Here is a 13,254-nt window from a genome sequence, read left to right as displayed (position 1 = left end):
AGAAGCCTCCCCCGCTCCTGAGCTGCTCCCCAGGCCTCATTTTCCCCAGGCATTATTGCAACCACTTTCTGGATCCTTGTTTGTTAGTCGCTCCCGTTAAAATGACCCTCTCCTGGAGCCATTACTTGCTGCTGGTTATAAAACACTGCCTCAACCTCGCTTAACTACGACGACGCTCTGCTCACAGACGTTGCAGGACGAGAGCCGTGTTAGCCTGCGGCAGCCAAACACCAGAAGACGCCTGGAAAACTGCATCTGGTGAAGTGGACTGCAGTTCAGACCCTCGCACTTGTGAATAAACTCTTAAGTCGGAAGCAACATCCTTCCACATACTTCTTTAATTGTTACAAAATCAGGGATTTTAAAGCAAGGAGCGGAAGATCCGTCTCGGCGGCTTGTCTCCTTTCCATGGTAGACCGAGCCATCCGTGCAATCATCTTGTGGCCTCTTCTGTAGCGGGGGAAGATTCCGAGGGGGACGCATTTCCTACGTAGGTCTGGTCGCTGAATGCCTCGGAAAAGCTGCTGAAAAAAATGGTTGAAAAGAAAAGGAGATCTGGCTTCGTTCGAGGGAAGGAGCATTCTGTTCCCCCGTGGCTACTTTTGCCCAGCCTGGCCTCTCCGTGCAACTTACATGTTGAGCTTCCAACCAGGTATGTTGGCTTGTTGCTGCACAGCAAAGTGGCAAGGCCTCCTAGGGCCCCAGTCCCCATCAACTGCACCTCCGTGGTGATCCCCAGCGTGGCGTTCTTCTGCAAGAGCATTGGGAACTGAGTCATCCTTTCCTCTTCCCCTTTGCACCCACCTCTCTGACCAGGGGGTAGGAAGTGGAGAAAGAGCGACAGGCAGCTGTGTTGCTGGAGCACTTTATGCAGAGCCAGAACACCTGCTCTTTGCGATGGGAATAATGCCCCTGCCCCAAAGCAGCAGAGAATTACCAGGACAGCTTGGAAAAAGCGTTCCAGTTCTTGGCACGAAGGCAGCAATTCAGAGGGCTCCATTTTGCGGGTCACACAGCCTTCTGGCTGGCCGTGGTACACCATCAAGTGCTGGAGGGGAAAGGGCCAAAAGACAATGGGGTTGGCGCTCACGGCAGGTAATCTCTGCTCCCAGTAATCCACAGCTAGACCCCTCTTTTTCCTCTCCCACCTCATTTTTAGTGGCATCATCAATCCCGCTTGGCAGAACGGTCCAGAAAATACACCCCGACGCTGTTCAATTAAATCTAGTCCGTTTGCCCAGCCGCGGGAGGATGCATTTCTATAGCTGCAGGGGGAGATGTTGCATTCAACAAAAGTGGCTCAGGAGTCTTCCTTCACTGGCTATCCACTCCCTGGAACCCCCGAAGCCAGTAACAGCGTCTTCCCGAAGCAGCGACAAAGATTTTTGCTATTCAGACATTGCTTTTTAAAAACGTTTCTTAAAAAGAATTGTAATTCATAAAAGTAGCTACGCTTTAACTAAGAAAATTCTGCCAAGCTTCTCTGCATTTTGCCAGTCAAGAACCGGCAGGGCACTTTGGGGAGTGCTTTGAAGTACCAGCTCATTGTGGTAGGATTGTGAAGGGAAAGCCAAGCTCGGGCATCGAAAACCCACCAGAACGTCCTTCAGGGATTCCAAAGCACTTTGGATAAATTAACGAGGCTAGGCCAGAGAAGGGGGAAAAGACGGTAACTACCCCACCTCACCACTTCCCAAGCTCTGGCTGAGCAGCCGATGCCGTGACTCACGTTTCTCAGATCGCAGGTAATGCCGGGAGACAGGCCCTGTTCATCGAGTTCGCTGAGAGCCAGAAGCAGGGAAGCCTCATTCTGGACATTAACTTGAGGCAGGTAGCCAAAAGGGCCCCTCTTTGAGCACCGAGGTAGAGAAAAAGACCGCAGGGAGAGAGTCAGATTGGTGCGCTCAGTGCTGCCTTCCGCCTGGGTTTCTCCAGCAGAACAGCTGAATGGCCAGGGGTCTCACCGAAGCACAACCCCACCTGTGAGTTCTCGTTCCCATTGATGCCTTACTATTTTCTTTTCTTTTTTTTCAGGGGCACTGAAGTTACTACCTATTTAGGTCGATTCAATCTTGTGAATCCAACATTGGGTGTGCAGGATGTTTGAGCGTTTATCCTGCTCCTTGGTCATCACATGGCTACAGCGTGCGCTGTTTTGCCTTCAGTTCTCATGGTCCAGGACTGCATTGGCTCCAGCTGCCTTGTCCTGGGCCAGAGGCTTGGTGTGACCTCGCTCTTTCAACCTGACCCGCTCAGACACTTAAACCCGGGGTTTCCTGCGCTGTGCTCCAGCCCCTTCTTAATCAGTACCCTGTTTTTTGGCCACAAGAGCACCACCCCAAGACATCTGCTGCTGCCTCCCTTTCAGTACCTGGATGCAAGCCGTTCGCCCAAGGAACATCGCCAAGAGGACACCAGCGAGGCTGATGGTCAGAGCAGAGATGGCGCCCGCTGTCACAATCATCAACTTGTGGTTCGACCCTGCAGGGGTCTCTGATAGCTCCCGACCAGAATGGAGAGTCTGTAAAACAAATTGTAAAGTCTGGAAAGAGAAAGCAGGCAGACAACAGCACGCAAGACCAGTAGCCACAAGGGTCCAGGATGCCTTGAACCCACCACTTACATAGGGAGGGCTCTTCAGGTACAGTCCTCCTGGCCAGGAATCCGGGTGTTTCTCTTCGTTTGCCATGTCCTGTTGATGGGTTTGGGATGGAAGCACAGATCCAAAGGCAGGGACAGCCTGGTGGCCTCTTTTATAGCACTTGACTTGCAAAAGCCTCACCCACCTGGCTGGGAGCCGAGTCAAACAATGCACCACTATACACTTCCCAGCTCTGCATCGTCAGCCACATCCTCTGGGCTAGAAATCCTGTTGCGCTCTGAGCTGTCTCCCTGACACCCAGTAAGTTTGAAGGTCATGAGGCAGGATCAGGAAACTGATATTTCCACCCCCCCAGGGAAGAAAGCACCTTCATCACAGAAAAGGCAAGGATACCCTACCTATGAGATGGGATACTTTCTCTTTTGGAGACATGAGCCTGGCTCTAAAGAAAGATACGAGAGTTGAGTTTAGGCAGTCAAAAGTGTCGCTAATCTCTTGGGGGTAAGGACTATTGATTTATCTTTTCTAACACTCCAAAAAGTCTGTCATTTCGATCACAGTCGGCCAAGATCCATACCGACAAGCAGAAAAACAAGGGAAGATCCAGGTCAGTTTATTGCTGCATCACCCTTTGCAATCCAATGCCCACTTAATAAGGGTTTTGTTTTCAAAAGTTTTTAAAAAAGGAAGAAGAGTCGTCTACAGGTTCAAATAGCTCAGGAGAGCTGGGAGTACAAGCTCAAGCCAAGCATGGCTTCGCACAATATGCCACGTGGTTTCTCCTGCTTCACTTGCAAGAAAAGCGGGTAAAAACGATAACGCATCCTTTGTTTCGGGGTCCGAGAAGAGCATTTGGCTCGGCAGCCAGGCCCATCTCCGTTTCCAGCCATGTTCCTCAGGTTCCACCACCTGGTATCTCGGAGGAAACAAAGCGCCTTTGAAAGAGACGCCCCGGGTCTGTTCGCTCGCCCCAACTGGGCCCAAACAAGGCCCCCTCCGTCCGAGGAAAAGCGCCCCGTCACGGCGGCCTCGGAAGGCTTCCAAGCCCAGGCCTCGGGCGGGGGGAAAGAGAGACCCTGGCTTCGGAGGAGCACAAGAGGAGGATTGTTCCCGAGACGCTGGGCTGCCATGGCGGGCAGGGCCAGGGAGATCAAGATCTGGCTTGGCACCGAGGCAGGTGGAGAAACAAAGGACAAGGCCGCCTCAAGGAGACGCAGGAGGACGAGGGTCTCGCTCTCCTGCGGGGCTGAGGCACCGGCCTCCGCCTCGATTCCAGTCCACACGGGCGAACCCGCCTCGCAGGGCTGTTGTGCAGAGCTGGGAAAGTGCTCAGGGTTGCAGGAGCAAGGGCCCCCTGCTGCAAAGTTTTACGCATTGGCTTCTCCTCATCTTCCGGCCACGTCTCCATCTTATCCTAGGAACACCCCTGCGAGGTTGGTCAGGCAGAGCAATGCCGGCTTGGATGGGGCTTCGGCCGCTGGCTTGGGCAATCCGCCGTGGCTTGGAGCAGAAAGGCAGCCAACCTTTTGAACAGGGTCTCCTCCCTCCTAGACAATTTTTAAGCGTCCTTCTGCCTTGGATTTAAGCAGAAATCAGTTTCGTGTTTGAAAAAAAACACTTTTTCCTGGCCGGAAGTGCACGTTGGCCATTATCACCCACAATCCTTTGCGCTCCCCTCAGGTTGGGCTCGGCTCAGGCGCCTGAGTCATTTTCTCCCAGACGCCTTTGCGCGGCTCCCTTGGCAGCTGGCCTCCCACTATGCCTTGCGAGTTGGTGTTTTTCATGTTTTCCACCTTGGGGAGGGGTTTCTGGTGACGGACGTCCGCCTTCACCAATGGCTACCGAAATGCCACAGTTTCAATAGGTAGGTCCACTGGAGGGCGGGGTCGTTGGTCTGATCGACCGCCTTCCCGTGTGGCTTCGCTAATAGAAAACTGCAGGGACGAGAAGGCGGGCAATTCTTTTGAATGACAAGAATAGCACCCAATAAGATGACGGAACAACGAGAAACAGCCCCGCCTCTCCATGGTCGAGTACCAATAGGCGGCTCGTTACACCTGCTGCAGTTTCTGTATTCTCAGGCAAGGAGCCAATTTAGTGAAAGTTTCCGCCAATTGAAATGCGACGTTCAGTGTCCGCCTGAGTGACGTTCATGAGAACCAATCGTGACGAGAAACCCTCGGGCAATTATGGCACTCTTAGCCAATAGAACAGTTGGGGGGGGGAGATCGTCCTGCTGACTGAATTTCCCCAGCTGGGCCGCACAAAACGATCTCCCCAGCCAGCGGATGAGGCGTGCCGAGCGCCGAGAGGCAGGCCGCGCGACCAATAGGTAAGCAAGGCGACCGGAACAGGCCCGCCCCCTCTGCCTCCGCCTCTCCAATGAGTAGCGAGGTCGAAGTGGGCGGTGCCTCCCCCTGCAGCGACGGCTCCGTGACCCTATAGCCATCCGGAGCGCGTGCTCCCGCCCTTGACAGACGTCCCTCCCGGCCAACGGCGAGCGGCGGAGCCCCTGGAGTGGCGGGCGAGCGCTCCAATGCCGAGTGGCGAGCGCGGGCGGGGGGGCCGAAGCAGGAAGCGGCCGAGGAGGCGGAGGCCCTCAGAGCAGCCGAGAGAGGCGCCGCGCCGACCGCGAAGCAGCCCCCGCGCCGCGCCGCCCAGGGGGCCGGGGCCGCGCAGGTAGGACGCCGCGGGGCCGCCCCAGGGCGGAGGGGCCCCGGGGGTCTCCTCCCCCCCCGGGGCCGCGAGGCGGGGGGGCAGGGGCGGCCCGCGTGGGCCCGGGCGGGGGTCTCCTTCCGCGGCCCCCCGCCCCCGACGGGCCCGCGCAGGCGCGGCGGGAGCCCCTCCCCGCCCCGGGGCGCCTGGGGCTGCCCTGCCAGCCGCGTCGCCTTCGAGGGGGAGCGCCGGACTACAGACCCCATCCCCGTCTTCCCTGGGGGCGGATGGGGCGCCTCGTCTTCGCCAGGCGAGAATTTCCCCAGGAAGCAGAAGGAGAACGCGCTCCGGGCAGAAGCTCCTCCCCCGGTGCCCCCCGTGCCTTTTTTTTTCGGGTAAAAAGGGGCGTTTCCAAGCCGCCTCCCCTCCCGCCCAGCCCCAGGGGGTCGAAAGAAATGCCCCCCCAATCCTGGAGGGCTGTTGGCCCCCGCGAGGGGGTCGCTTTGACCGCCCCGTCCCAGAAGGACTGACCCCCCCCCAGTGTCCTTAGGGGTCTTCTGAGGCTCCACCCTGAGCTAAAATCGCATTGATGCGACTGCGGGGCGGATGCCTTGCCGTGGAGGGGCTGACCTGGGGGACCCCCCAGCCCAGCCCTGCAGGAAGAAGGAGGCTTGGGAGGAGGAGGAGGAGGAGGAGGAGGAGATGCAGGAAGCCTCCCTGCTCTCCAGGGCATTCAGGGAGATGCAGAGTTACCGGGGGGGGGGGGGGGCGGCTGCCAACCTTCCTCCAGACGTTTTTCTCTGATGACTTAAGAGCCGCATCCCTTCATCGCTCTCCTGGAGGCAATAACGCAGGCCTTTAGCACGTCAAGATGTTGAAGAGCTTTACCAGCATAGCTTATCCCCACCCCCACCCTGTTTCCTATCCATTCACCGTGCAAGTACTGACCAGCCCTGGGCCTGTTTAGCTTTTTTGAAATGAATCAAAAGTCGGCCACGTGCGGGCACCTACCCGGGTTGGGGAGATGGGAGTATCATAGGCGTGTCTGCAAATTTCACATCTGTCCGTCTGGTTTTGGCAATGCGCGTGACCACGCTTGCAGGAGCTTCGCTGGGGGATGCGGTGCACTTTTGAAGGCTGGAAATTCTCTCTTTGGCGGTATGGCAGAGCCTAATATTCTTGTGTTACCAGTGAAACTTGGGGAAGCGGAAAGATGCTGAGAACGTGAAGGCCCCTCTCCCCAAATTGGAGTTTTGAGCTGCTGTATTTGGTGCCTGCTGGTGATGGAGGGAGTTATCGTTTAAGTGGCTTGGTTCTTGGTTTCCTGCTTTCTTCCCAAGTCCTGCGCAACTTCTCCCTCCACCCTTCTCTCCAGCTGACAAAACTTGAGCTGTCCTCCCAGTCTTTGCAGAATGCAGGCATTGGGGAACTTTGCCATAAGTAAATAAATGCCAACATTGTGTGGATTTGATTAAAACAGAAAGCTGAATTATTAAGAGAGGAAAGTTTAAAGATCTTTGCTGATTTTTCTTTTTCTTTTCTTTTTTTACTTTCACATTGGATCCCTCTAATCCTTGAGGAATTCATAGCTTGCAGAAATAACCAACCGACTCTTCGTTTTACCATTTCATTTTTGTGTAAAAAAAAACCCCAAACCCTTTACTGTGCTTTTTCAGAGGGGGCGTGAAGAGGGTTCCTGCTAAGAGAGCCACATATTTGGGGCATTCTTGGTTTTTGAGGTGAGGTGTGCACTTCCTGGAGCTTTGAGCTACGTTCTCTGAAAGGGGTGCGGTGAATGAAAATGCAGGCATTGCACGTAGCATCAAAATGACCAGTGTCCCATCAAAAAGCCTTTTGGAGAGGGTGGAGAGGGGTGATGGACACAGCCAGTCACCGGGCAGCAGCCTTGGCGGAAAGTTGGCTGTTTTTGCTGAGATGCTGGTTTCGGATTCCAGGCATACCACTGTATTTTTCTTAATGCTGCTTTTCCTACTGTTGCTTGCATTTGAATTGGTGCCACCTAGGCAAGGCTTAAATCACTTGGTGCTATTCAAAAGTGGTCATCCCCCTTTTTGCCAGAGTGATAATGTGCTCTGTGGGCTCACAAACCTCCCTCTCCTGCCAGTGCTGCCTTGCAGTTGGTTTGTTATGCTTAAGACTTCTACCACCGCAAGCCGACCGGCACTGTGTTTTCATTAAAATTAACTTCCCCTCCCCCTTGAGTGAGCTTGGCTGGGACTCTCTTTTCAACTCCCTGCCCAGTATTTTAAGTTAGCAGATGGTCTTGTCTTAATTCTCTTAGATGGGCTGGAATTTAATCTCTCGGCAGACCTGGCTGGGTCGGGGTGCACAGCTGCCGTGGGCTTGAATCTGGAATAGTACGTTCTGGACGAAGGGAATGAAAAAGCGCTTCCACCTGTTGAGAGTGTGGGTTTTGAGCCCTGCGCCGGAGAAAAGGCAGCCTGATTTGGGCAAGTTGAGAAGTGGGTGATCTGCCTCGGCCTTGGAGGGTGGGAGAGATGAGACTTTGTACATGTTCAGCAGCGCAAGGATAAAGTCTCCTCAGAGAGAGTGGCGTATTCCGGCTGGAAAATTCAGGAGGCCCTGCTAGATGCTGCTGCTGTGCCTCATGTTTTTCTAGATCCCTGCCCCAAGTTTACAATGCAGCTGGAGGCAAAAGGGAGAGAGAAAGGGGTGGGGGGGGAGATCAACACGCACAGCTTAGTCCGTGGTGCTAAGGAGACGGAAGCAGGCTTCCCAGATCCCTCTGGCTGTGAAATCGCATCTTGGCTAATGTCTGATCAGCCCTCTTAGAGGTGGGCTCCTGTGTTGTGGGCCCTTTCCCCAGCTCCTGCCCTTATTCATCCTGTCCATTAATTTTCCATCCTTCCCCAGCACACAGCGTCTTGCTTAATACACCAAAGGAATAAACCTGAAGGAATGGCTTCTCCATTCTCTATGGGCAGGGTGCGGGCAAACAGGACCCAGCAGTATCGTGCACCCCAGTGCCAAATCAAACCTGATGCTGACCATTGGCCAGAAGTACCATGGCGCTTTTCCAGCAACTGGGCTTTTCCCCAAGTGACTTCGGCGTCCCAATGTGGCAGACCTCCGGCCCCAAAGACGTTACACTTTAATTTTCTGTCACAGGGGTCCAGAGGGTTTTCTTATTCCTGGAACCGGAGGCTGGGGGCTGTGTGCGCACATTTGCTCTGGACAAGAGCTGGTTCCCGGCTGGTGCACCGGTTCCCAGGAGCAGGGTGTTGGGTGCTGTCTGCGAGACGCGGGCATAGAGCAAAATGGCAAGGGAGCCAGCTGTTGCTCAGGAAAACGCCTGGCCTTTGCTAAGAGGGCCTTCTCTTCCATTATCTGCCCCCAATAGAAAGGAAGCTGATTGTCCCATATCAAAACCCCTGCGCATCAAATGGGTGCCCTTGTCATACATTTAGCCTAACAATGACTTGATTTAAATTTAAATCTTCCCGAGGGTTTGAGAGGTCAGGTTAAATCCAGGGAGCCTGGAGGCTTTTGTTTGGCTGGGTCTACCTAAAGGTTTCTGAGCAGGAGGGGCGGTGTTGGTGTCAGAGCAGGAAGATGCTTGCATATCTTGGTGTGGATCTACGCTGGCTTCCGGATCTAGGAAACCGGTCTGTTTGGGATTGGCGTGCAGGGATTATGAGGGATGGCAGGGCGTTTTCCTCTCTGGACCTCTTGGCAGTGAGAAAGGCTAAAGAGTCAACTGTGCAGATTTGGCCCATACTGGGGGGCTACCAGCTGTTCCTGCACGTATAAAATCTCTTCGGGGGAAAAATAACGTATTGAACGGGGCTAGAAAAACAGCTGCGGAATATCTTGGTGTTGACAAATTGGCTTTTAGACTGCAGTTGGGGCTGGGCTACTTCTAAATGTTCTGAAGTAGAGGAGCCTTGGGGAAGTTGGAGGGGCCATAATGGGGGGTCAAGCAGGCAGCTCCTACTGTTGCTTGAAAAACATTTAAAATGTCTGTTTCTAGTCCTTCCTTACCAGACCAGGCAGCCATTATACGCAAAGGGTCCCCAGACCTGTCCCTCGCTGCATTCCATGCATAGCCTGCAGGGATTTTCAGCCCTTTGGGTGAAGGGATCCCTGCCTCAGCTGTTCTTGCTCAAAAGAAGACGCAATCACAGATGTTCCTTTTTTTCCTGTAGGATGCCAGACTCATTTCTTGCAGGGTGCCCTTTCCCCGGCCAGGGGCTGCCATGGCAAATAAGTAATTCGGCTGTTTTTCCCCAAAACTTTGGGTGAATCTGCTGGTTGGCGGAGCCAATGCTGCATTGCTGCCAGGGAGAGAGAGCTTGAGGTGTATGTGGGTCTGCTCCTCAGGAGCCCTGCCGCAGTGGCAGGATGTTGGCGCGTGTTTATTTAACCTTTCCTGGAGCAGAAGCTTCACTCCCCAGCCCTGTGCCTGGGCCAGATCTCCCTCTCCCTCCAAGAGGTCCTCGCGTCCGTCTGGTAGATCTTACCCACCTCCAGAGGCAGAGATGGGGTGAGCGAAGGGCAGAGCCATCTCCAGGCCTTTCCTCCAGCCCGTTGGCATGGCGGGGCCTTTCCTTCACCCCAGCGGGGCTGGCAGTGGGCCTCCCTCCCTGCAAAACAGGTTGCCAGCCAGGCCTTGTTTTATCTCTCGCCAGGAGCCTGTTGGGCCTTGCTTGCACTCCATCCTGTGCAGCGAGCAGGGCGGGGTGGGGGGGCTGCACCTAACCCGTTTCTAACGTCACCAGATGGCGAGAGCAGGGCGTCCTTGGGGAGGGGGAAGCGTAATTGCTGAGGCTGCCTGGGCCTGGAGAGGAGCAGATCTGCAGGAAAGGTAGCCCTGCCTTCCCCTCCCTGGCTCGGCCCCTCGGGAGTTGGGTGCTTGTTTTCCTCTGTCGCTTCCCTCCCCATTCCTCCCCCTGCAGCTGTCCCCGCCAAGGGCTGGTGCTGGGAGGCTGGGCAAAGCGGCTGCGCCAGCCTCTCTCCTCAGGCAGCACCTGGCTGGCCAGCCTGTGGGAGCCCATGGCCCTCAGCTGCCACCCTCCTCGGCTCCTTTGCCTGTCTCCTCACTCCTGCCTGGTTCCTGCTCTCCATTCCCCTAGGGAGCGTCTTCGTGAGGTTAGTGGTGCGGTTCTGCAGGTTGCCGTCTTGCTGCGTGGCTGGAGAGAAATGGCACCGGTCACTGCTTTCCTTGATTCTCCCCTGCGGCCCTAAAAGCCTTGGGTGAGGAACGAGAGGGCTTTTGCAATCTGGCTGCACAGAACATCAGGCAGACCTGCAGCCTGCCCATGGTGGTGCCCTCCGGGTGGATTGGAAGGCAGTTCCTCTAATCCCCAGGCAGTGGGCTCCCTTTAGCCTGGAAATAAAAATTGTATGAACTCGGACGCTCCCCAGAGTTGTGAAGCGTTGGCAGCCTATAAATTTATAAGCTGAACTTACAAAGTTGGCTTATATTGGTGAAGAATAGGTGCCATCCCAGATCAAAGCCACAGAGGTATGCGTCCCTCCACATTTTGGCTCGGAAGGGCCTCCCCAAGTACGTTTGCAGAGCTGTAAGTTAAACGCGTGGCCGCCTGCCTCATCACTGGTAATCGCCAAGCCAAGATTGTGTGGCACCCTCGAGGGCCACCTGATAGAGGGACTGTATTCCTCGGGAGCACCTCCGTATGCCTTTATTTCTTTGGAGAGAACAGAGCAACCACTTTTAGCCCCAAGTCTTCACCCTCCCAGCATCCAGTGGCCACCAGACCTCCAGGCAATGGCTGTGTGTGTGTGTGTGTGTGTCTGCTTTCTACCTGCAGCCTGGTTAAAATGACATTAAACTGGGGAGCAACAATTGCAGCTGAATGTTCCTTATACACCAGCCTTGGCTTCAGTATGCGGGTGCAGGCACAGGCATCAGGCCCACCACGCGGCGGTGGCCGCGAGAGAAGAGGAGGCGAAATTGGAACAGGGGCCTGGGGAGGCCTCTTCAGCTGCAGCTCCCTCCCTGCCTTTTGTCAAGCAGGATCTCTCTCCCTGTTGGTGCCTGCTGCCAGTGGCAACCCGGCCATTTGCATTGGCCTCCGGGATGCCCGAGTCTGGTCTGGCCCCGTGCTTGTCAAGGGAGTTGTGCCCACGGGGGCGGGGGGGGCTGGTGTGGCGAAGAGAAGGGAAATGCGTCTTCTCGTCTTGGCTTGGGCCTCCCTAATTTCCCCCCGGCCCCTCCTCTACCCTTTCCTAAGGGAAACCTTTATACAAAAAAAACCAACACCCTCTCAAGATAGGAACAGAAGAAGCTCCCCCCCCCCCCACAAACAGCCCTCTGAATAATTTGCAGGGGGGGGGTTGGCAGAGAAAGCCACTGCAAAAGGTAGCAGCCGGTATGGGCTCATCCTCAGAAAGAGAGCCTTGCCCCCCCCCCCCCCCCAGCGTGAGAGTGGTTGACCTGCTTGCTGGGGCAGGATGTACCTGGGAACACTTTACCCCACTGGGACCATGCTTTCCCCATCTTGGATTTGCTTGGCCTTTCCAGCCATTTCTTTTACTGTGGCTTAGCGGGGTAACATCTCCCCCTGCAGCTGTTACCAGGATGAGGGCTCTCCCTCGCATGTCTTTCTCCCCCCCCCCCCCCCGAGTAGGAACACACAAAGTTGCGCATGGAAATTTGCCATCCGGTCGCCTTTTGCTTAGCTGAGTGTCACCAAATAGCCTCTTTCCGTAGTGCTGGGGGACCCTCTCCCTAGCTGGGAGGCCTATGGCAGGGAGCGGCCAGGCTCAGAAGTTCCTGGGCTTCCGTCCAGCATCCCTCACTGCGTGGCTGCTGTAATCACAGACCCCCCAGCCTCCAGAGGCCCTGCCTGGGACCACTGGCACGACGGCCTCCTTTCGTAGCCATGCGGTTTCTCTTGACCCACAGTTGTGGGGTTTTCTTCCTGCTTTTGAGGGTAGCCAAAGTCCAGGATGTGACCCGGAGAAGTGGAGTAAGCATGGTTGGTATTCAGCTGAGGGTCTTCAGAATAGACCCGCACCAGGGGAGCTCCTCGGGTCCAAGTTTTATGTATCTGGCGTAAAAATGGTTGGTTTGTTATTTTTCCGGTGTCGTTTTTGCTCTTGTTTATTTTTCGTTTTTCTAATAGGTGTGCACGTGTGCGCTTTTAAAACACTCGCAAGCCACCCTGGGAAAACCTGTCCTTGGCGGCAGCATGTAATTTTTTAAATGGATAAACATAATACAAATTTCTCGCTTTTCCCTCGTAGAAAGCTCAGAGCAGAGCCCAGGAACGGTCCAAGATCTTTGGATGCTCAAACGATGCCTGGGCGCATGCGCAGCTCCCCCCTGGGGGAAGCCTGAATGTAAGAGCAAGATGCAACAGTCTTCTCTCTGCAAAGAACCAGCAGCCCAGAGCAGGTGTTGTAGCAGGCGCAACCCCCTCCTGGCCTTGCGCAGACGGTGCCCAGGATCCAAATGGCAGGGCCGGAGGGCGGATGTTTAAGATGCGAACTCCGTCCTGCGCCAGGCTGCTCTGGCCTAACCTGGGGCATACATGCTTTGCGTTCAGATCCCACTGTTTTCGTTGCAAAGAGGCGTCGCTTCCATTGGATTTGCCTGGAAGCAATTTGAGAAGAGATTTCTCTCGTCAGGAGGGGCTGGACTCAGAGACCGGCATTCTGGACTTCGGGCTGTAAAGCAGGCCTCCTCAGCCCTCAGCTGGAAAAGCCAGCATGACAGCTCCATTAGCGGAGAAAAAGAGGAGGGTCGGGAGTTATCGGCCGACCATCCGCTACTAAATTGTGTTCGCGTCCTCTAGCCGGAAGGCCGGTGAAGGGCCAGGTTGGGACGGATCGTCCTGGAGAAGGGCTCTCTAGAGCTACCACTTTGATGGCCGAAAAGATGGGGCCTTTTTTAATCGGTCAGAAAAGTCCCATCTTGGCATAGGGGTCCCCGATACGAAAATATTCCGCCGCAGAGGGAAATTGTAAGCCCAGGGCTTTGCTAGACTGCT

The 13,254-nt window shown here is 55.2% G+C and overlaps 1 protein-coding gene across 1 annotated transcript; it reads right to left on the bottom strand.

Moving 5' to 3' along the window:
* Nucleotides 1-433: 433 nt before the first annotated feature.
* LOC134506813 (uncharacterized) lies at nt 434-2,856 on the bottom strand. Its single transcript, XM_063317168.1, has 5 exons — nt 2,624-2,856; nt 2,372-2,542; nt 1,730-1,849; nt 938-1,048; nt 434-751 (listed from the first exon to the last, which is right to left on the bottom strand). The coding sequence occupies exons 1-5, from the start codon at nt 2,687-2,689 to the stop codon at nt 434-436; spliced, it is 786 nt and encodes a 261-aa protein (XP_063173238.1). The 5' UTR covers nt 2,690-2,856.
* Between the last annotated feature and the right edge of the window lie 10,398 nt (nt 2,857-13,254).

Source organism: Candoia aspera, chromosome 17 (genome assembly GCF_035149785.1).
Source record: "Candoia aspera isolate rCanAsp1 chromosome 17, rCanAsp1.hap2, whole genome shotgun sequence".
NCBI lineage: Eukaryota > Metazoa > Chordata > Lepidosauria > Squamata > Boidae > Candoia > Candoia aspera.
Note: the sequence above shows the minus strand (reverse complement) of the source record. Positions and strands in the feature narration are given on the sequence as shown.